This window comes from Trichosurus vulpecula, chromosome 8 (assembly GCF_011100635.1).
Source record: "Trichosurus vulpecula isolate mTriVul1 chromosome 8, mTriVul1.pri, whole genome shotgun sequence".
Taxonomy (NCBI): Eukaryota; Metazoa; Chordata; class Mammalia; order Diprotodontia; family Phalangeridae; genus Trichosurus; species Trichosurus vulpecula.
Window position 1 is genome coordinate 85,007,112 of NC_050580.1, and position 23,727 is coordinate 85,030,838.

Sequence of the window (23,727 nt, forward strand, 5' to 3'; positions counted from 1 at the left end):
CTCCCTTACCCCGCCCCTTTCCTTTCCTTCTCCTAGTGCATTCTGGAAGTTGTAGTTCCTTTTTGGTCTCAACACATACTCCCGTTCGTTGTCTTCCCCCCCCCTCCCAATATTGTTCGAAGCTCGGGAACATTTCTCGTTCATACAAGCGCAAGAAGTTGTTGACATAGGCAGCGGCTTGAAAAATAATGTTTCCGAGTCGCCCTGTCTCCTCCTTCCTCCCTGGATCGGGAGCCATCAGTCTACCTCTGTACGGTAGCGTGTCCCACTCTGGACTCAGGAGGCCTAGTTTCCATGGTAACCCGGAGGCCAAGGCTAGCTCTCACTAGTCTCCCAGCCCCGCCCTCCTCCGCTCTGGAGCCGCTCAAAGCGGAAGGAGCGTTCAGGTCCCTCACGTGGCTAAGTGGAGAGATGGAGGCGTGGTTAGAGGGATGATCTGAAAAGCTGACTTTTTTTAAGAAAAAGAATTTCTTGGAAGTGGAGAACAGAAATCTCATTCATCCACGGCGCAATAATAGGTTGCACGCATTTATAGGGTCCTTTTGCACAATAGTGTATTAGAAATAAAGAATGGAGGATTAAAAGTGGAGAAATTCTGGGTCTGGGTTCCAGCTGTTGATTATTTCCAATTTATCCTGTATATAGCATGTTTGTATATAGTTGTTTGCATGTTGTCTCCCCTATTAATCTGTGAGTTCCTTGGGAGCAAGGGTTGTCTTTTACCTTCCTTTATATCTCCAGTTCTTTGCATATGTTGCTATTGTTCAGTCTTGTATGCAACTCTTTGTTAACCAGGTTGACCATACCAGGGCAGGCCCTTCTCTTCTCCACTACCTTCCCAACTGTGTCTAAGTTCATGACACCATCTATCCATCTCATCCTCTTCAGTCCCCTTTTCCTTCTGCCTTCAATCTTTCCCAACATCAGGGTATTTCCCAGAGTCCAGTCTTTTCATCACATAGTCAAAGTATTTAAGGTTTAGCTTCAGTGTTTGACCTTCCAGTAGAGAGTCTGAATTTATTTATTTTAACCATTAACTGATTTGATCTCTATGCTATGCAAGGGACTTTCAAAAGTCTTCTCCCATGCCACAATTCAAAAACATCAACTCAGCAGCTCTCGGCTCTCAGTCCAAGTCTCATAGCCATATTACTACTGGAAAAAACCCCACAGCTTCGACTATAGACTTTGGTTGGCAAAGTGATGTCTCTGCTTTTTAACATGCTGTCCAGATTTGCCACAGCTTTCCTTCCAAGCAGCAAGAGTCTTTTAATTTCATGGCTGCAATTGTTGTCTGCAGTGATCCTTGAGCCCAAGAATATGAAATCTAACACTGCTTCCATTTCTTCTCTATCTATTTGCCAGGAAGTGATGGGACCAGTTGCCAAGTATTTTTGATGTTAAGTTTCAAGCCAGCTTTATACTCTCCTCCAATAACTCTCCAATAACACTATATAATCAAGAGGCCTCGTGTGTATTTGAGATTGTTGATATTCCTCCTGACAACCCCAAATCTGGCTTTCAATTCATCCAGCCTTAGCATTTTGCCTAATATACTCTGCGTATAAGTTAAATAACTAGGGTAACAACATACAGCCTCATCTTATTCCCTTTCTAATCTTAAATCAATCGGTTGTTCTGTGTTTAATTCTAACTGTTGCTCATTGGCCTACATAAAAGTTCCCCAGCAGATGTGCAAGATGATCTGGTATTCCCATCTCTTTGAGGACTTGCCACATTTTGTTGTGAGCCACACAAAGGCTTTAGTGTAGTCAATGAAGCAGAAGTAGATGTTTTTCTGAAACTCCCTTGCTTTCTTCATAATCTGTTGAATGTGGACAATTTAGTTTCTAGTTCCTTTGCCCCTTCAGAAACCAGCCTGACCTCATAATTATCAATTCACATATTGCTGAAGCCTAGTTTGAAGAATTTTAAGCATAACCTTGCTGTAGTATGAAATGAGGGCAATTGTTTGGTAATTTAAACATTCCTTGGTATTGCCCTTCTTTAGGATTGGGATGTAAATTGATCTTTTCCAATCCAGTGGCCGCTGTTGAGTTTTCCAAATTTGCTGGCATACTGAATGCAGCATCTTAACAGCAACATCTTTTAGGATTTTAAATAGTTTAGCCAGCATTCCATCGCCTCCACTAGCCTTATTCTTAGCAATGCTTCCTAAGGCCCACTTTATATCATTCTCTAGGCTGTTTGGTTCTAGATCGGTAACCACATCATTGTGGTTATTGGTGACGTTAAGATTTTTTTTTGGCATAGTTCTTTGTTGTATTGTTGCTACCTTCTCTTAATCTCTTGTCTTTTCCATTCTATTGTTTTCTTCTATTTCTTTATGTTATTCGTTTAAGAAAGCCTTTTTATCTCTCCTAGCTATTCTCTGGAATTCTGCATTCATTTGGGTATATCTTTCCCTTTCTCCTTTCCTTTTCACCCTCCTTCTCTCCTCAGTTATTTGTAAGGCCTCATCAGACAGCCATTGTGTTTTCTTGCTCTTCTTTTTCTTTAGGATGCCTTTTGTTGCTGCCTCCTGTACAATATTGTAAACCTCTGTCCATAGTTCTTCAGGCACTCTAACTAACAGACTAATGCCTTAAATCTATTCATTACCACCATTTCATATTCATAAGGGATATTATTTAGGTCATACTATATCGTCTGATGGTTTTCCCTACTTTCTTCAATTTAAGTCTGAATTTTGCAATATGAAATTCACGATCTGAGCCACAGTCAACCCCAGGTCTTGGTTTAACTGATTATATAGAGCTTTTCCACTTTGGCTGTGAAGTATACATCAGTCTGATTTCTATATTGACTGCCTGATGATGTCCATGTGTAAAGTCACCTTTTGGGTTGTTGAAAAAGAGTGTTTGCTATGACCAGTGAGTTAGCTTGACAAAACTCTAGTAGACTCTGCCCTGCTTCATTTTGTACTCTAAGGCCAATTTTTCCTGTTATTCCAATTATCTTTTGATTCCCTACTTTCTCATCTCATAAAATGAATGTGATGTCTTTTTTTTTTTTGGTTTTATTTCTAGAAAATGTTTTAGGTCTTCATAGAACTTATTAACTTTGGCCTGCTTGGCATCAGTGGTTGGAACAGACACTTGTATTATTGTGATATTGAATGGTATGCCTTGTATTCAAATGACATCATTCTGTCATTTTTGTGATTATACTCCAGTACTATTTTTCTCACCCTTTTATTGATTGTGAAGGCTACTCCATTTCTTCTAAGGGATTCTTGCCCACAGTAGTATATGTAATGATCACCTGAATTAAATTTACCCTTTCTCATCTAATATGCTACTGGGGAAGAGTGGAGAAAAACTGCAAGTAGTTCCAGTGCTAACGAAGCAGCTGGGCCAAAGCTGAAAGAAAGCTTAGGTGTGGATACATCCGGTGATGAAAAGAAAATCTGATGCTGTAAAGATCAATATTGCATAGGAACCCATAATGTAGCACACAGTAGGCACTTAATAAATGTTCACTGACTAACAGCTGCTTAATAACCTTGTGACCCCAGGCAAGTTACTCTGTGTGCCTCATCTAGAAATGATGAAGTTGGCTCCTTTTTGCCTCTAGGATAAAGCATAAACTCATTTTGGGATTTAAAATTTCTTCACATCTTGGCCCCAACCTTTCCTTTTTAAAAAAATTTATTACTATTTTTAAAATTTTGAGTTCCAAATTCTCTCCCTCCCTCCTGCCCCCAACCTGTCTTTCAATACTGGTATATCAGTCCCAACAAAACTGGTCTTTTCTATGTTCTTCACTGCCCTCCATCCCTTATGCCTCTTCTCACCTCCTGGAATACCCTCCCTCCTCATCTCAGCCTCATACAGCAGAATCCCTTTCTTTCTTCAAGACATATTTCCAGCACTCACTTTCACATGAAGCCTTTCTGGCTCCCAACCCTAAATGCTAAGAGCAGTCCCCTCTCTGATGATGATGTAAATCCCCAGGTGAAAGAGGCAATGTAAGCAGGAGAGGAGAGCCATGATGAAACATAATAGAAGTGAGTTGAAGAGACTTTAGAGCATGAATAGATGTTCTTGAACTGTCCTGTTGGCTGAACTTGTGGTGGACAGAGGCCTCTTGGCTGCTCCTTATTGCCACTATAATCAAACATAAACTCCACTGTTAGGCATTGAAAGCCTTTTACAACCTGGTCACAACCTATCATTCCAGTATCACTGTTTCTCTTTCCACAGTCTATTGACCCATCAAACTAGCCTCTTTGCTCTTTCGCACACACCACCCTCCGTCCCAGAGATCCCAGCCTTTAGGTTGGCTGTCGCACCATATCTAGAAGGCACTCCCTCCTCATCTCTGCCTCTTAGAATCCCTTATTTCTTTCAAAACTCAGCTTAAGTACCACTTTCCACATGAAGTCTTACCTGATTCCCAACTTGCTAGTTCCCTTCCTGCAAAAATTATCTGATGATAATTTTTACAGATATTTATGTATATCTTGTTTTCCCTAATAGAATTTTTCAAGGCAAAGACTTTCATTTTCATCTTAGCATCCCTAGTACCCAGCTCAATATCTGACATAGCAAGCACTATATGTTTGTTTATTGATCTTTATTTTATGATAGAATCATTCCAGAATACAGAAAAATACAGTGTGATGGCTGTGCAAATACAGTATATAATCTTATTCGATTTCCTAATAGATTGAATGGTGAGTTATTTCCCATCATTCAAAATCCAACTAAAATGTCCACTCTTCTATAAAGCTATCCCTGTTTTCCCCTTCTGCATCTGGTAATGGTTTCTCACCCTTGGTGCCTTTTAAATGCTCTTATAAATTATTATTTTTCTACTATATTGTAAACCTCATGAGGAGACAAACTTATCTTATTTAAGCTTTATTTTGTGTTCTCCTTTCTTAGCCCGGTGCTTACCACACAGTAGGTGCTTAATAAAAATAAACATCTATTGAATTGAATCGAATGGACTATCTTCTCTGCCACCTTTCTAATGTCATTACTATGACATACTGTATTTTTCCTAACCTAATATGTCTAAATGAACCTTATCTTTTCATTTAGAACCCCTCCTTTTAATTAGAATAGCCCTTATTGTTTGAAACTTGGTAAAATCCCCTCCTGTTTTTCTTTCAAAATGTGAACAGAAACTTATCATAAGACTCCACTCTGAAGTTTTGTGGAACTAATCACATTCACCACTAGGCTGTGCACATGCACTACTTTAGGTTTGAGACAATACCTGCTTAGGGAAATCTAAGAAATTTAGGATTCAAATGGCTTTCTGGTATATGGTTTCCCCCTAAATTAATTTTTAGTTTTGGGTTAAGATTTTGTATGGCTTTACAAAGTGAATTAACTTTTAAAAAATATAAGATTACAAAAAAAAATATTTAAAACCATGAATGTTAGTAACTCTTACAGTACAAAGATAGGGTAGAATGAAGAAAGGAAACAAGGATTTAAGTACCTACTATGTGCCAGGCACTGTGCTAAACCCTTTATAAATATTATCTCATTTCGTCCTTACAATAAGCCTAGGAGAGAGGTGCTTTTATCACCCCCATTTTAAAGGCAATTGAAGCAAACAAAGGTTAAGTGACCAGCCTAAAGTCATACAATTGTCAAATATCTGAAGCCAGGTGTGAACTCAGGTCTTCCTGACTCCGGGCCTGGTTGTCTATCCACTAGATAATTTATCTAGATCATGTATTCACTAGCCTAGATAATATATGCACTTGCTGCCTAGATAAACTTTGCTGTGGAAATCATTGGTAGGAACCTAGAGTAATAGAAAGGGCCTACCTACTCTTAGTGGGAGTTCTCCTGAGAGCCTCCAAATACCCTTTAACTGTGGAAAGGAAAGGAAATTTAGAAAAAAATCCAGGATATCAGTCTCCTATATAGCCTTCTGTCTATGTATACAATGATTGCTATAAGAGGCACAGACTTGGAAAGAAATCAAAAAGGTGGGGGTGGGGAGGGAAGAAAAAAGTAAGAAAAGCCATGATCTTTTGATGGTGAGCAGAGATAGAATGGCAATGTTCCAGCTGTGGTCAGACAGATGAGATAGGAGGAGGAATGTGTGAAATGGTACTGATGTGGCATCCCTAGACCTTGGAGTCCTGGTGGGACCTCAATGCCTGAAGAGTTAAGGCAAGTCCTTCAGCAGATTCTTGCCAGCCCCAAGAGGTTAACAGATATCCATAGCGGCTACTGAAAAGATACTGAGAGGAGAAAGGAATGATTGATGGTTTTTCCACCCCCTCCTGTTTTTCCTCTGGCATTGTCTGTTCTACCTCTCATCTGGAAAAATTGTATTTATGTGTGTGTGTGTGTGTGTATGTGTTTACTTGAATTTCTCGTGTTATTTTCATTGCTCTTATACCTTAATTAAATGCCTTTGTTATTGGATTTGTGGCTTGTATGTCTGTAAATAAGAAGTAATTTCATTGGTGGGGTCTGGGGACATGATTTTCACCTTGTATTATTTAAGATAGCTTATTCTGATCTTTAATAAACCAGCAAGAACACAGTGTCTGAATAATCAAAGCTTTCAGGATGATATTTATTACATCTGCACATTAAGGAGCAATGATTTTTCTAATGTGTAAATTCCCTGTATCATATATATCACAACCATAATCAGGCATAGAGGAGGGATTGGGTCTGCTGGTATACCCAGGCACACCTGGATCATGATCTACACATGCCTGTGATCATGACTCATTAATAACTCAGTAGACAAATTTTTGGAAGTTATGCCCAAGAGGTTGTGTGACTATGTAGCCAGTAAGTGTCAGAAGTGACATTCAGACCTAAGTCTCCTTGACTCTAATTTCAGTTGTTATGTAAACTTGGTACAGAAGAAGGAATGATGACTTGGAGTCAGAGGACTTGGGTTCAAATCTGAACTAGGATATTAACTAGCTTGTGACCTTATAAATGTCACTTAACTTCCCAGGGCCTCAATTCCTCCATCTGTAAAATGATGGAATTGGACTAGATGGCTTCTGAGATCTCAGAAGCCATCTAGTCCAATTCTTATTTAACGGGAGAGTAATTAGATATTTAGTACTATACTTAGGTCATAGCAGGTTAAGTAGAGGTAAGTATTAATGTCTTTTAAAAATTTCTCTACATCATACAGAGCTAAAAGGGAAATATAATACAGCCTAATTGAGTGAAACAATGGGCTATCATAAAGCAAAAGGGATGTTTCAGGAGCATGGCTAAAGATATTTGAAGTGGCAGAATAGCTCTAGAGAAATTAAGTAGCACTCTGGACTTTTACCAAGCCCTAACTTCACAGGAGGATAAATGATTCATTGACTAATAGCTGCATTGGCCATGGAATCAGTTTAGGATTTAATTCAATTCAACGAGAAATCATTAATTGCTAGCTAGACACAAATCAAGGCTCGCAGGTGCTGAGGATACAAAGAGAGAAAACCCAGCAGCTCCTGACCTTGAGCACCTTGCATCCTACTAGGAAGATTTGTCACATAAAAGCAAATTCAAGTTAACTGAAGGAGGAAGAGAGACTTATTAATTAGAGTGAGGAGCAAATGTTTTGCATAGAAGTTTAGTCTTTTTTTTTTTAAAAAGTGAAGATTCTACAAGCTGGAAATGAGGAAGGACCTACATTCTAATATTGAGGACCTTCCATTGGGGCCGCAAGGCTGGAGCATTGGGGCTCTCCCTCCTCCACTGAAGAGCCCTTCTTCATTGGACCCAAGGATGAGGTGAGACTCTGTACAGTCTTGGGGGAGCCTGGCCTTTAATGAGAGGGGTTGGGCTTTTTTTCCATACACTGTTCAGTTCAGTATACCCCTACCTCAGTGAACAAATTGGCTCATGTCTAAGGCTTCCTCCAAAAGGAGGAGGTGGGGGGAGGAGGAGTAAAATAGTATGCAATGTACAATGCAAATGGGGTGTGAGACAGGTAATCTATTTCTCCACATAATAGATGTGAAACATTTCTCGGCAATTTAAAACAGAATATGATAATATGCTAGGAGATGATGCTTAAACCTCAGAGAACAGTAAAACAAATCTTAGGACTACTAATTAGATATTTTATATTTCACTTTAGTTCCATACTGTCCAAACAACTCCTGGTCGAGGAGTCTACTGGTAAAATGGTCAGGATTGTACCAATGTTCTTGTCAGTGGCCATCCTCTCCATAAGTGCCGAAGTAGTTGCTAAGAACTCTTCCTGTATGGTCATTTACTCTGACTTTATGGGACCTAACACTTACAGACCATTAAAGTCTGGATGCCACATCGCAGTGTAATGGGTATGCAGGATACCATATTCTAGTACCTCAAAGCTCTCATCCAGGCTTGTGAATACCTAAGCACTTCAGTATCTTTTCCAAGAAAACCCCAAATGGGTCAGGAAGAGTTGGACATGACTGAAATGACTGAACAACAAACCTACTTTCTGGGTTGCAAACTAAAATGCTTCCATATTGGCAGATCTAGGTTCCCAGAGAAGAACCATCACCATGTTGTTATATTCAAATTATCTCAGGGCATTAGTTGTAACTCTTTTGAGGAAAAATATGCTTGCCCTTCTCACTACTCTATTTCAAGCCTCCACTGATTCTCTTACTTTTACATAAACCCAGCTATTTGGAGTAATGACAATTTTAGATCTCAAATCATTTTCTTGATAATAAGGCAAAAGACATAATAACAATATCACATGTACTCCTATATTAAAGTGAATGCAGAAATACTAAATACATCAGAATTTATACTTGAGTCACACTATTCCATCTGAGTCATACTATTCCACCAATGCATTTAGTGTCTCTGAGACAGTCTGAGCACATACAGAAATCTGCCCAGAAAGCATATGAGTGAGGAAAACCTATGTGCTTAGAATAATACATAATTCTCTTTCTGATCTCTTTCTGTCTCAGGAACTGTCCATGAAAGTTCCTTGGTGGATGTAATTTTTGCCTTGAGTAGATGCTTCTATGGCTAAACTAAGTTAATCTGATTTATTCTTTACTGGACACAATATCTCAGCCAAACTAGCTGATCTTCCTAGTGATTTTTCCGTCTCTCTGCTTTCAATTTATTCCTCTGTTCAGTGAGGACAACCAGACTTACATCCTTAGTACTTAGCAACTGTAAATTTCATCACTTCCAGTTTCATACTTAAGTAATACAGTTGTGAAATCCTTTCTTTCACCCTGAAACCCCCTCCCATCCTGCTTTCCTCTATCTCTTTCTGTGTCTGTGAAGAGCACCAAATTTCAGCTTCTGTCTGTAATTGAATAAATTACATTTGCTGTGAAATAATAAGAGAATTCTGTTGTTCATTTCTCTCTAGTATATAACAGGTTATCACATTGAAAAGCAACGCAACTGTCTCAGAACTATGAATCAGAGTATAAATGCTTCAGTAACTGTTTCCCTTGCAGTTGTGATCCGACTTAACAGCAACAAATGTTGAAGAGACAGTACTTATTCATCTATCTAAGTCCAGGAAATAAGAAACACAAGAGTAGAAAAGGTAGCCAGGAATCTAGGCACAAGAATGTCTAGTCTTTTTGCAAGGGCTGTCATGTCATCAGGGTTGCCATGTTGCTGAGGTTTAAGAGGCCACCCCTCACTAGGTGCCTTGATGCTACACAATGCTACCTGGAGAGTCAAAGGAAGAAAATGAGCTGAAAACTACTTTGTCTGTCACCTGATATATCATATTATTCACTTGCCTCTATCATAGGGCAAGAAGACCACTTAGGGCTTTCCACATCATGCCCAATGTAATATACTGCCTATTCAATGGCGATGGAAGATGGAATGTTGAATTTGGGGAAGAGCAGATGGAAAGTCTGAAAAGCCAGGTTGTATCTAACTGGTGACAGGTTTTAAATCCCAGCCTAAAGCATTTGTATTTTAGAGACAGCCACCAAAGAACTGGAGCAGGGTGGTGACGTGGTCAGAATTTACCTTAACAGCATTATTTTGGTAACTGTGTGGAGAGCAAGTTCAAAAGGGGAAAAATCTGAGAGAGTGAGATCAATAAGGAGATGTTTGCATTAGCCTAGGTTAGAGACGGCAACGAGCCCTTGAACTAGGATGGTGGCTGTGTGAGTAGAGAGAAGAGGATGAATGAAAGAAATGTGAGGAAAAGTATACAAATTTATTAAGTACCTACTATGTTCCAGTTGCCTGATTACGTACTTTATAACTACTATCACATTTGATTCTCATAATAACCCTAGGAAGTGGGTGCTATTTTGAGTCTCATTTTACTCTTGAAGTAACCAAGGTAAAAAGAGGTTAAGTGACTTACCCAGAGTCACATAGGTAGGGGATAACTAAGGTCACATTTGAACTCAAATCTTTCTGACTCCAGACTCTGTGCCACTTAGCTGCCATTAGTAGTATCTTGTAGAATTTTAATTATTAAAATTTGCATATTGTAGGGTACTTGAATTGCTAATTAATTTATGGAATTATGAAATGGGAGGCAAGCATGTTTGGTTCTTTGAATTCTCATGAGAAAGACCACTGTGGCAGTGGGAAGTGAGGCTGCAGTCACACTTTAATAAGGCACAGAGGGTGTAGGGGTGAACAGCAAAAAAGGCAGGGGAGGTATACTGAAGTACATAGCATAGGGACAAGGATAGGGTAGAAGTCAGGCAGTAGGGAAGGGGATGGGAAGAGAGACACAGAGAGTCACTAACCTAACCATGGATTAGAGTGGGAAGCAGGGACACAGATGGAGAAGGAAGATGGGGCAGGGGGGAGGTAAGGAGAAGTTTGAGGTCTATTTTTAAAGGATTTGGGGCAGGGAGGACAGACCAACTCTTATCTGTGCCACCTTGGAGTTAGTTCATTAATGTATCCCCATCTCAAATTGTCAGTAAGGCTTTAGAGTTAACATATCCATGTAATTTCAAAGTTATCAGTAACATTTGGTGTTCTGTGACGGAGTCTGAATGCAGATTGAAGTATACAGTTATCCCTTCCACAAACATCTCAGAGGTACCCCCCATGATCTGGAAAATCTGCATAAAATTTTTTGTCCTTCTCTTTGTACCACAGAACAAGTATGAATTATTATGATATTAAATGATAAAATATGTTGATATTATACAATACTACACATATATTTTATGCATTTCTGAATTTCTAAACTTTTATTGTGTCATTTGTGGCTTCCACAAAACTCCTAAAAAATTTCTCTATAATTTTTTATGCTGACTTGTGATATGATGGGGAAAGTTGCAATGTGGAAGGGATAACTGTGTTTTTTTTTCTCACTTTTTTTTTCTTCTTTTTTTGGCCTATGTTTCCTTTTGCAACATGGCAAATATGTTTTGCATAACTGCACGTGTATAATCTATATCAAATTGCTTGCCTTCTCAAGAAGAAAGGAGGGGAGAGAAGGAGAGAATTTGAACTCAAAATTTGAATGTTAAAAATTGTTTTTACATGCAATTGGAAAAAATAAAATGAAAATGATTTTTTAATAATTGGTGTTCTGCTGTTCTTACGGTGGATGTTTGGAGCTTATCTGAGGCTTACGTATTGTAGGACCAAAAGACCCTGACAGCCAAGCCTAGATGGCTTCCCTTGATTTAGTACATAGTCTCAGGATGTGATTTTTGGTTAGTATGTAATACAGTTTTGCAAATAATGCTTCTTTGATCTTTGGGGTGGTCTGTACGCAACTTCTAAGTTTCCCTTTGCAATCTTCCTATTATTGCTACTTTTTACTGGCTACTTAAAAATTAATAACTAGAAGTGGAGCTGGTGGTCAGGGGGACCAGAACAAAATATAATTTTAACATATGGAGGAAAGGGCAAGTGGAGAATCAGAAATGACCCTGATTTTATGAACCAAGGATTAGAATCTTTATTTACTCCTTGAAATTATAGAAAGCAGTCAGAGTGCAGGCAATCAGGCATAGTGGAAACTTCTGGAATCATAGAACCTAAGTTAAAATTATGACCAGAGGCTCCCAAAGTGGGTGATAATGCCCCCTGGGGGGATGCTGGAATGATCCAGGAGGGTGTTAGTAGCCTTGGGTGCAACTAGGGAGCTTTGAATAAAAATAAGGGGGCAGTGAAAGCGTAAGGAAAGAAGAGAAGAAAAATTTGAAAAACCATTTGTACATATTTCTTCTGTTGTGTAACCTAGTTAAAGTTGTGTTAATTACATTATTTTCCAAGTAAACACAGAGGATGCAAATTATAACCAATCAGTGTTCAAGTCCCCAGACAGGTCTTAACAAGCAAGTGTTGGCAGGCAGGTGTGTGGTGCATTGTTAGGAAGTCTAGCATGCATTTTTGGCAGGAATGTGTGTGTGTAATGACTTGTTTACAATATGATACATGATGCAATATTGTGTCATCAAAATTTCAGTGCAGGAAAAAACCCACAGGTTTACAATAAATTATTAAATTTAAGATGCATCATTTTAAAAACATATTTTATGTTTTTTCAAAATGATGCAAATTGAAAAAAACACTGTTAAAAGGTTAAAGAAAGGAGATTTCTAGGAGAGTGGTGAGTAATTTTTTTAAAGGGGGAGGTAGAACAAATAAGTTTGGGAACCTCTAATTATCTCCTACTTCTTTCTACCTGGTTGACCTTGGGCAAGTCATCTAATCCCTTTGGGCCTCAGCTTCCCCAGCTGTAAGATGAAGGGGTGGGGCTAGATGGCTTCTGAGGTCTTTTCTAGCTCTAAATCTAGGATCTTAAAATTTTATAGACAAGCAACACAAACTTTCTTGCTCTAAACTCATAGAAGAATGCATACAAAAGCTCTCCCTATGAGAAAGCATGTGATCCATACCTGTGCAGAGTGTCCAAATTGATGAGATAACCCTTACATGGAGTATACTCCTGCTTCATGATCTCCTCGATGTGCCACAGCCTAGCATATGGAGAGAGAACTGCATTTTGTGCCAGAAGACCTTGGGTCAAGTCTTAGCTGCACTTCTGACTCACTGTTTGATTTGAGCAAATCATGTAACTTCCACGAACCCTAGTTTATTTATCTGTTAGAAGGAGATAATACCTTTACCATCTACCTCAGAGGGATATTGAGAGGAATAAATCATGAAAAACAACATGATACAGTACAGAAGGAATCATGGATTTGGGAATAGAGGGTCCACATTCAAATCCCAGCTCTGCCATTTATTACCAAAGTGACCTTGAATAAATCACTCAACTTCTGTGGGCCTCAGTTTCCTCATCTATAAAATAAAGTTGGACTAGACAACTTGTGTGTCCCCTTCTTGCTCCAAATCTATCACCCTATGTTGTAAAAGCATTTTTTAACTTATTTAAACATGAATGGATATTATTAAGAGTTCTAATGGAATACCATATAGGAAATATGGTATGTATGCTTATGTAGTCCTACACTGTTCTTTCCATATTCCCACAGGACACCCTTGAGCATGAAGAGACTCACAGCTAGAAAATCTGAATTTTGTCTTTCAGGTAAATAGAAAGTATATTTTTTTTTAAAAGTATGTATATGCAATAGAAAGTATGGAAATAGAAAGTATAGTCTTAAGAGAATGAGTGAACAAAGCATTAATTAAATGCTTACTATATGCAAAACACCATGCTAAATGCTGGGGACATCTCTGCCCTCACAGAGTTTCCATTTTAATTGAGGAGACAACTTATATGGAATGTTTTAGCCACAAGTCAGTACAAGTCAGATGGAATAGGCCCACAGTCCTTATGGTGCAGCAGCAAAGCAGATGGTAATACTACTTCTTTAATATCATCATTCAACATCACTATTCCCAGAATTCTTGATTTCCCCAAAAAGGTCTGAAGGGAGATGGCGGTCAAGGTGGCAGTGATTGATTTGCTTGGCACAGGCTGCCTTCTATCTTTTTGTCATGGTTCCTTGAGCTTCAGCTAGGTTGGCTTTCTTGACCTGAGAATGCTATCATATTTGGTCAGATTCTAAGATAAGATATAGTGCCTTTTGAATGATTTTAAAATCTCACAAAACAATGGGAATGAGGACAAAGGCCCACAACTGGTAGGTGTATCCTTTACCCTCAAAAAAAATCCCCCAACTCCTAAGTCCCATTGTAAATGTCAAGGAAGAGGGGATAAAAAAAACAGCCTGATTTGGATACATGGATTCATTCATTCTCATCACCATCTGTTACTAATCATCTTTCAACACTCAGCTCAAATGCTATTTCTTCCATTAAGTCTTCTATAATACCCTGATTGGAAGTGATTACCCTGTAGTTTAACCTCATAACACTTTGTAGTTCATTTCTCATTTTCTAGATTGTATCATATTTACTTTTTGTTGAGTTTGTTATTATAAGAGGTGGGGTGTCAGAGTGCATAGACAACTGGCCTTGAAGTCAGGAAGATCTGAATTCAAATTCTCCTTCTGAAATATGCTGGCTGTGTGACCTTAGGCAAATTATTTAAGTTTTCAGTACCCACAGATGACTCTCTAAGAGTACATATAGGAGAAAAGGTGCCAATCACTCCAAAAAAGAGACTTTCTTTATTGAGAATTCCTCATACCAATGAAATAACAGATCCAAACTAAAAGTTGCTTTTTAAAAAAGCCTTCTTTAATTAGAATGTGAGCTCCTTTTGGACTGTGACTTAGGACTTGGTTATCTCTGTCTATCTCTCAGAATTCACTACGATGTTGTTAGGAGGCACTTCAGAACTATTCATTGAATGAATAAAAGGCCACAACCAAATTCTGCTTAAATGAGTGAATGAATAAATAAAAACAGAATAAATAGCAAGGTAGTGGTTAAAATCAACAGGTTTACACAAAATCGTGTAATGTTAGAGCTAATAAAGGACCTTAGATGTTTCATGCTCTGCACTGGGATTGACAGTTCAAGACAGAGGGATAACAAAAAGCACTCCTTGGGGTAAGGGGGGATGGGGGTTGGGGGAAGAAGGGAGGTGTAGATATAGTGGTGGTATATAAATGGTGATACAAAGTTCTGGGCTAGGTCAGAATCAGTCATGTAAGAGCCAACCAAGTAAAGAGAGGGAGAAGTTGGTTGTAGGAGAGAAGACTCCAGCTGGGGTGGTCAGTAACACATAGAAGAAAAAAATCTTTAGTTACTCTTGACAAATTGATCATTTATCTGACTCAACCTGCCTTCCCAAAGGTTTTGCCTTTTATGGAACCAAAGTGGGTTCCCCATCCCCACCTTGCAATAATGTGCCCAGGTGGTTACAGAAGAATATTTGCTACACATTCTTATAGTAGGGCCATGAATTCAAATATTAGAGGTCAACTAGTCTAACTTACTCATTTTGTAAATGGGGAAACTGAGACCCAGCAAGGGTAACTAACTTGCTCAACTGGATAGATTTTATGGGAATCTTGTGAAGGAGCATGTGTTTAGTAAAATTATGTATAAGTACGGCTTTTAGTATTTACTAAAAATACAAACTTTGTTCCTCAGGAATATATGGGAAATTAATTAATTCATAGAATTTTAGAGCTATAAGTTATATCATTTACTCTTAGCTGTAATGAGCAATTTTTGTCCCCAGGGTAAATATCATGAAATACGTGAAGATTAGGACTGGGGTGATGGGGAGAACAAGGCATATTCTGGGGGCCACTGTGAGGGAAAATGGTGCCAAAGGTTGGGGCTAGGAAGGGAAAGATTTTATTTGAGTTTATTGGGACAGGAGGAGGTAGGGGGTGGGGGAGAAAAGATCCCTCTATAACTAATTTTGCTACCTAAGTGCTAAGCTCAGTTGTTTTTACACTACTAAAGGATTAAGTGCCATCAGTATCCTCTAAATTTCTACACCATGGGACAAAACTCCACTCTTGCTATTGCTTTACTAACCTTTTTCTTTTATATATGGGAGAGATTAAATAACCTGTCCAAGAATATACAGTTAGCCAGTAGCAAATCTGAGATTCAAACTTGAATCTTCTGACTTCTATTTTTTATTCTATACCAGCTACTCTTTTCACATCTGCTTCCTCCAGGTTGATTGGTTTGTTAGGACATGGCAATAGTATATGACACTCAAAGTAAAATAACACCCCAAGAATTAAGAGGTTCAGCATTCATATTTGCACTCACTTTGACAGCTTGAGAATTGAATTCCATGCAGGCTCTGTATGAAGTATATCTAGGCAGCCCTGTGGATATTGCAACAGAGATGGCTGGCTGCTTTGTGAGCACTGAGCTTAGAAATGATGCTATATTAAAAATGGAAGAGAAAGGAATTCAAAAAATATTATTGTAAAGTCTTCACATTGAAAAACAACAGAAACAGCTCTAGAATATAATTAGTCTGGGAAGAAGCTAGAGGGATGTGGGTGGAGAAAGGGAAAAGCTAGGAATCTCAGTCCAATTCTATTAAAGGTAAATGCAAACAAATATTCTATCAACTCCCCAATCCACTAGGCAGTTCATTCATACAAAAGAAAGTGAAAGTTGGAATGAAAATGAGAGTGAATTGTACTGGGTATATTTAAAATCTAATACAGAAGTTAGTGAAAGAAAAATAAGACTTAGAAGAAGAAAAAACACTATAAAATATAAACATTTTTACATATATCCTTCCATTTCCCACATTTCCATTCAAATATTGTTTCCACAGTTACTAGCTATGGAAAGTAATACCCCTATGTATTTATCATGGATGTCAGTGTGCCCTAAAAGCTGAATTCTAATGGTATATTTCAGTGTCTAAGGTCAGGTTTGAGACAACATAACCAAGTACCAAGTACTTCCTTTCCCATCCATCAGCTTAAGTACTTTATAGAGTAATATTATTTTGTAGTCTCTGGTAATCTGATAAAAGCAGCTGAGGAGCTATGAACAGTACCTAATATTATTTATATTTAAAAGGTTTTTTTCACTTCTTTTTTTTCTTTTTGGAGGGGAAAGAAGTATGTATTTGCCCATCATATATACATATGTATATGTATTCATTAATCTAATAAAACTCAGCTAGATTTTAAAAAAACATACACTATGAATTTAATTTTTATAAAAAAGTACCTTAGATCAATGAAATAAATGTGGATTTCAAAAAAAAAAACAACCCAATCCTAATCTTGTAAAGTATAAAGATAAGGCAACATGGCAGGTTTTATACCAAAGTATATAAAGTATTTATGGCAGAAAGTAACAGATTGTTAAAAAAAAAAATCAAAACAAAACAAAAAACACTTCAACCAATCTAGGATTCCAAGGTAAATTTCTATAACCAGATTATTTCCTTCATGTATGTGCGTGTGTGTGTGTGTGTGTGTGTGTGTGTGTGTGTGTTTGATGAGGTGTTTCACTTTCTCTTCTATTTTTTCATTCTTTTGGTTTTGTTTTACAATTTCTTGGTATCTTAGAATGTCATTAACTTCCCCTTGCTCGATTCTAGTTTTCAAGGAATTATGTTCTTCCTTAAGTTTTTGACTCTCTATTTCTAGTTGGTTGACTTTCTTTTCATAATTTTCTTGATTTTCTTGGATTGCCCTTATATTTTTCTAATTTTTCCTCAATCTCTCTTATTTGATATTTAAAGTCCTTTTAAAGTTCTTCCAAGAACTCTTTTGCTGCTTGGGACCATTTGACATTTCTCATTGAAAAATGAGTGACTTTTTTTTAGCTCCATTATCTTCTTCTGAATATGAACCCAGATCTTCTCTATCCCCATAATAACTATCTGTGGTTGACTTCTTTCTCCTTTGCTCTCTCGTTTTTATTTATTTATTTTTTGTTTTATGTGCTTTTACCAGCTACTAGTGTAATCAAGTTGTAGTACTGAGGTACAGGGAATGATGCCCCAAGTCTCAGGTCCTTCTTACTGTTATTTTCTAAGGTTTGTCTTGTGGATCAACCTTGGGCTCTCCTCTCCACTCCTAAGCCAAGGCTAACGCCCCCAGCCACACTCTCCGAATCTTGCTCTCTGAGGTCTCTCAGATGGCTGCAAACTACAGCTGTCCTCTCTGCCCTGGAACTGAAACCAGGGCTTCTGCTCTCCTGCAAGTGCCCACAGCCAGAAGGGCCCCCACAATGTCGGTGAGATGAAAGTTTCTAACCCCAGCTGCCCCCAGATCTTGTTTGTTGACTCTACAGAGTTGGTCTGAATGAGTTTGAACTTCACTCAGGCTGACCTTTTGACCCTAGAGGTCCGGTTTTTCTTGTGGTCTTCTCAAGTTGTTTTAGGAGAACAACTGTTTTATGCTAACTTTTGTTTATTTCTGCTGCTCTATGTTCCCTCTGAGGTGATGTTCTGTCTTTTTTTGTGGAGGAAATTTGGAGAGCCAAAAGTTTTCTGACCTGGTTCACCATCTTTCCGGAATCCTCTCTCCGCCTTTTTCAATAATAAAATTTGAAATTTGAAAATGAAAATAGTTCTTGATATAGAAAGGACCGCTTCTAAATTGCTGGAGAGCTAAGTAGAATTTTTTAAAAAAGAGAAACATCTTGTGATTTTCAGTATAGCCTACTTTTTTTTTTTGGTAGTCAGACACATACCTTTACTTTCAGGTGTCACTTCATATGAACTCACTTGGAGATCTCATAAGCTCCCATGGATTCAATTATCATCTCTGTGCAGATGATTCCAAGATCTCTATGTCCAGCCCTTGTCTCTGTTGTGCTACAATCACGAGTTTCCAAATGCCTTTTGGACATCTCAAATTGGATGTCATGTAGACATCTCAAACTCAATATTTCTAGACAAAACTCATTATTTCTACCCACCCCCCAACCTTCCACACTTCCAAACTTCTCTATCACTGTCAAGGCACCAAAATCCTCCCAGTCACCCAGGCCCACAGACTTGGTGTCCTCCTTGGCTGTTCATTTTCACTCAATCAATAAACATTTATTAAGCATCTATTACCTGTCAGGCACTATGGTAAGTGCTTCATTCACCCCATATATCCAAATCATTGACAAAACTTGTTTCCCCCTTCACATCTCTCCTATATATCCCCATCTCTTCTCTCATGCAACCACAACCTTAGTTCAGGTTCTCATCATCTCTCCCTGGACTATTATAATAACTTTCTAACCGGTTTTTCCATCTCAAAGTCTCTCGACTTCAATACACTCATCATTCACCAGCCAAGGTAATTTTTCTAAAGCTTAGATTTTAAGCATTTCACCCTTCTTCTCAAAGAGCTCTTGTCCCCTTGTTATCTCCAGGATGAAATAGAAACCACTTGTTTAGCATGCTTTTTAGGTATTATGGGGCCTCTTCTTCCCTTTTTACTCCCTTCCCAACAACCCCCCTCCCACCGTGATCCAGCTACCTACTTGCAGTTCCTTAAACAAGGACCACTCCGCCTCCCAACTTCCATGCCTGGAATGCCTTCACCTGGTTTTTTCAACTCTGTTTCTGGGACTCTGTCTCTCTGTGTCTCAGCCTCTCTGTGCCTCTCAGTCTCTGTCTCTCTTGTCTCCTCTCTCCCCTCCTCCATACACACCAGCTACTAGTGCCTTCCTCTTTAAGAAGATCTCTATCTACTCTGAATGTAATCTTCTTAAGGACAGGGAATATTTGTTTTCTTTTTAACCTTTCTTTGTATTCTCGCTTACAGTTCCAGACAGAGTTCTTCAGGAATGCTGACGGACTGACTGACTGAAACTGCACTTCTGAACTCACTGAAATTCCCTGCCTTTCTCAATTCAATTTAATTTGATGGTACAGAATCTTAAGATTTAAAGTCAGAAGGCAATGTAGATAATTGAGTTCCAAGCCCAGGCTTTGCAGATGAGGAAACTGAAGTCCAGTGGGGAGAGAGAATTTACTCAGGGTAGTGAAAATAGTAAGGAATACATGATTAAAAAAAAAAAGACACAGAGTTGCCCTCAAAGGGCTTACACTTTACAGGCTGATTTAAGGGACTACTGCGCACAAAGCATCGTAGTGAAACAAGATGAAATAAATAGATTAAAAAAAAGACATAGACTCTGCTCTCTCGCTGTTTTTCTCCTTTTCTTATTCCTCTCCCCTCATGTCTGCATCTGGGCCTTTTTTCTCCTCTTTTCAACCTTTCTGTCTGAAAAGGGACACTAACATTCAAGACACATAATTTCGTTGTCTTTGTGCAATCAAGTTTTGTGCTCTTTCTTCTCAGTTTTTCAATGGAGGAGTTGAACATATCATAGCCTTGCTTCCCTGAGGTTTCCCACATCCAGTTGGGCCCCCACCCCTGGAAACTATATAAAATGGGTTTTTCCCTTGTCTGTGATAGGACTGGAGCCCGCCAAAGTGCGTTAGTCTTCTTTAATAGAAAAACAAAACAAAACAAAAACAAAACCCAGCGTTTCCAGCCTTGGCCCAAAGGCTGCCTGCCCCCAGGCTCCAAGCCCTGGGATCCCAGAAAAGGAGATCTTCAGGATTTCGCACAAATCCCACTCTCCGTTCTGAAGAAGATCGGGCAGCTGTGGGGTAGTTAAGAAGGAAAGCCTATTTTGGCTAGACGTTCCCTCCAGGGCGCCGGCGGGGACCACTGGCTGCTGGGGGCGGGAAGAAGCGTGGCCGGTGCGGAAAGAGGCTACAGAAAGCTGGGGGCTGGAGCAGAGAGGGGCGGGGCGGGACGGGACGCGGCAACTTCGCTCCGCTGCCACTTGGGTCCTAGAAGCAGCGGCGGCGGCGGCCCCAGCAGCAGCAGCAGCAGCAGCACCAGCAGCAGCCGTAGCAGCAGCAGCCGTAGCAGTCGCGGGAGCTGACGACGGTGCCTGGATCTCAGCGGAACTGGGATCTTTAGGGGGTGGAGAAGAACAGTCAACCAGCGCAGCGCAGCAAGCAAAGACCCCCGAGGTGCTGGGGCTTCCGACCGGCGAGGCCGAGCTGAGACGCCCCCTATCCTAGTGCCGCCCCCGCCCCGCTGTCTCCCCAAATGGCTGAGCTTCTGGTTTGTGGCCCCGGCCGCGGGCAGAAAGAGAAGTGAGGACCCCCGCCCAGCAGTAGTAGGAGCGCAGGGTTAGGGGAGCGCGGGAGAGGACTCCATGGGTAGGTAGCGCAGACCGACATGGTGATGGACATCAACAGCAGTGGCGGCGGTGTCTCGGACCCAAGCTACTACAGTAGCCTCCGTTCCTTCCTGCTACAGGAGGTGGGACAGGGTCTCCGCGACCTGAGCCCCGACGGCGGCGGTGGTGGCAGTGACGGGATGATCTCGGGCTCCTGGGAGCCGCGTCTGCTGCAGGTGATCCAGGAGGTCACGGCCAGTCCCGAGCCAGGATTCCTCCAGGGCAACAACACCGGCTGCGGGGAGCAGATCAACTATGGCAACACCGAGAAAGTTGTGATCGGGGCCATCCTGTCCCTCATCACGCTGCTCACCATTGCGGGCAACTGCCTGGTGGTGATCTCCGTCTGCTTCGTGAAGAAGCTCCGTCAGCCCTCCAACTACCTGATAGTGTCGCTGGCCCTGGCCGACCTCTCGGTGGCCGTGGCGGTCATGCCCTTCGTCAGCGTCACGGACCTCATCGGAGGCAAGTGGATCTTCGGACACTTCTTCTGCAACGTTTTCATCGCCATGGACGTTATGTGCTGCACCGCTTCGATCATGACCCTCTGTGTGATCAGCATTGATAGGTAAGCAGGAGGCCAGCAGGGGCCTGCCCGCGCCGTCGGTCAGGAGCTACTAGAAGGTGGAAGTAAGTGCTCGCTGGCCGTTCAGGGATGCTGTCAGACACAGTGACAGACTCTACAGTGGAGTAACGGTCTGGCGAGGCTTCAGGGTAGGATGGAGAAACAAGTATGATACTTTGGTTTTCTCCATTTACTTATACACACACACACACACACACACACACACACACACACCCCTTCCTTGCCTCTTCTCACCCCAACCCAAAATGAGTCCTTTCAGTTTTCCACCAGGGGTCTCTTTTTTCAGTGCTTCGGCAAACAGCAGTCAGTAAATAAGAGTTTATTTAAAAAAAAAATAGGTCAAGAAAAGACTGCAATCCTAAACATTTCTGTAATCAATCCATCTCCAGGGACCAATCTATACTCACTAAGCTATCATCTGGGAAATGGTGAAAGCAAAACTTTCTGAAGCTTTGGCATCAATATCACTGTTAATTTAGCATAACATTCTTCCCATCACACTGTTGTAGTGATTGGTAGTACTGAGCTCACGTATTGCAAGTTTTCCCACTAGAAACAGAAGACTATATACTCATGACTACATCATTGGCTAAGAAGAATTTCTTGGCTCCAGCCTTGTAGTGTCATTTTCCTTGTGATCATTCTCAGTGAGCTTCCCATCACTGGAAGTGTTCAAGCAAAGACTGGATGATATCTGTTAGGGGTGCTGCATTCCAGCATGGGGGTAAGCAGTCATCCCAAAGGATCTTTAAGGAATTTTACAAAATTAAGATTCCATGATCCTAGAATTATCTTTAAAATTAGGAACATGGAGTACTGGAATCATTCATTGATTCAAACATTTATTTAGGACCTGCTATGTGCAAGGCCCTGTGTTGGGCACTGGGGGAAGTAGAGGGATAAATACAATATAGTCTCTGCAGTCATGTGCATTACACGAAGCAGTCTCATAGAAAAGAGAACATGTGTATTGGGGATATACATTGTAATACATTGTAATACATTGTAGGTGACAAATATGTAAATAGAAGTGCTATGAGAGGTACAAGGAGGGAAGAATGGTCTTTTGGGCCCTAGATAATTTAACATCAAAATATAATTGTTTTCTTAGAACTGCATTTACTTTTATTAGTACAGTGCTTGGTATATAGTAGGTGCTTAATAAATGCTTGTCAATTAAAAAAACTGATGTGAATTAATTTTGTGCTTTTAAAGTATTTTTTCTTAGGAAGGACATTGAATGCTATTAAATTTAAGAATGAGAACTGCTTTTTACTAAGTCTGGTAAGCCCCTTAAATTTTCAGAACTCTTAAAGTATTTGAAAAATAAATTGATACCTTTATAGCTCCTTTGGGATCTTATGCTATATGATGATTTCTCTTTTTTTCTGTTTTAAAAAAATAAAACTCCTTATCTATTGTTGCTGTTGGACACATTTTAGTTATGTTAAACTTGCCCAAGGTTTATAATTACCAAATAAGGAGAAAGAGAGAAAAGGGTATTTTTATAGAAAAAAAATGAATTCTGTAGTTAGGAGACTAGATTTCTTAGAAAAAAAATCTTTCTGTCATTTTATAATTACAGCAGAAGCTTCTGATAGAAAAAAAGCAATTATTTTAAGAGCACTGCATACATCTGAAATTTAGCTCCTGGCTTGAATGTAAAGTTTAAATTGCTGTAGTGAAGAGTGTTAAGACACACATAAGTAAGTATATGATATTGTGCTGGCCAAAAGACTTGTCTATAAGACTTTAGTCCCCTTAAAGGTAATTGAAGTACAATCAGATATAAAAAATTAATCCTGCAAATGCTGTGCTTGTAATCTTTTTTCATTACCTAATTGGTAAAAAGCTATGCACTCATCCCATTATGTATATGCAGCAGTATGCAACACTCTTCTCCTCTTGGCATAACCAGTTGATGTTCGGAGCATCCTGTGAGTGATATTCTTCACTCGATATGCAGGTGTAACTTTTAGCATTAACAAAAGTGTAGTCAGCTAGAGAGGAGCTTGGCTGTCCCCAGCAGGTGCTCTGATGTATTCTTGTCATTGGGCATCTGAAGTCTTGGTCTTCTGTTCATGGCATGAACTGATGTTCTAAAGCGAGATGAGCTGTCACTCC

At 39.7% G+C, this 23,727-nt stretch overlaps 1 protein-coding gene across 1 annotated transcript in view; it reads left to right on the forward strand.

Annotated features, from left to right (window-relative positions):
- Positions 1 to 21,016: 21,016 nt before the first annotated feature.
- Positions 21,017 to 23,727, forward strand: part of HTR7 (5-hydroxytryptamine receptor 7) — a 103,575-nt gene continuing 100,864 nt past the window's right edge. Inside the window, exon 1 of the mRNA XM_036735950.1 lies at positions 21,017 to 21,585. Within this exon, the coding sequence (XP_036591845.1) occupies positions 21,017 to 21,585 (569 nt within the window). The remainder of the gene's footprint in view (positions 21,586 to 23,727) is intronic.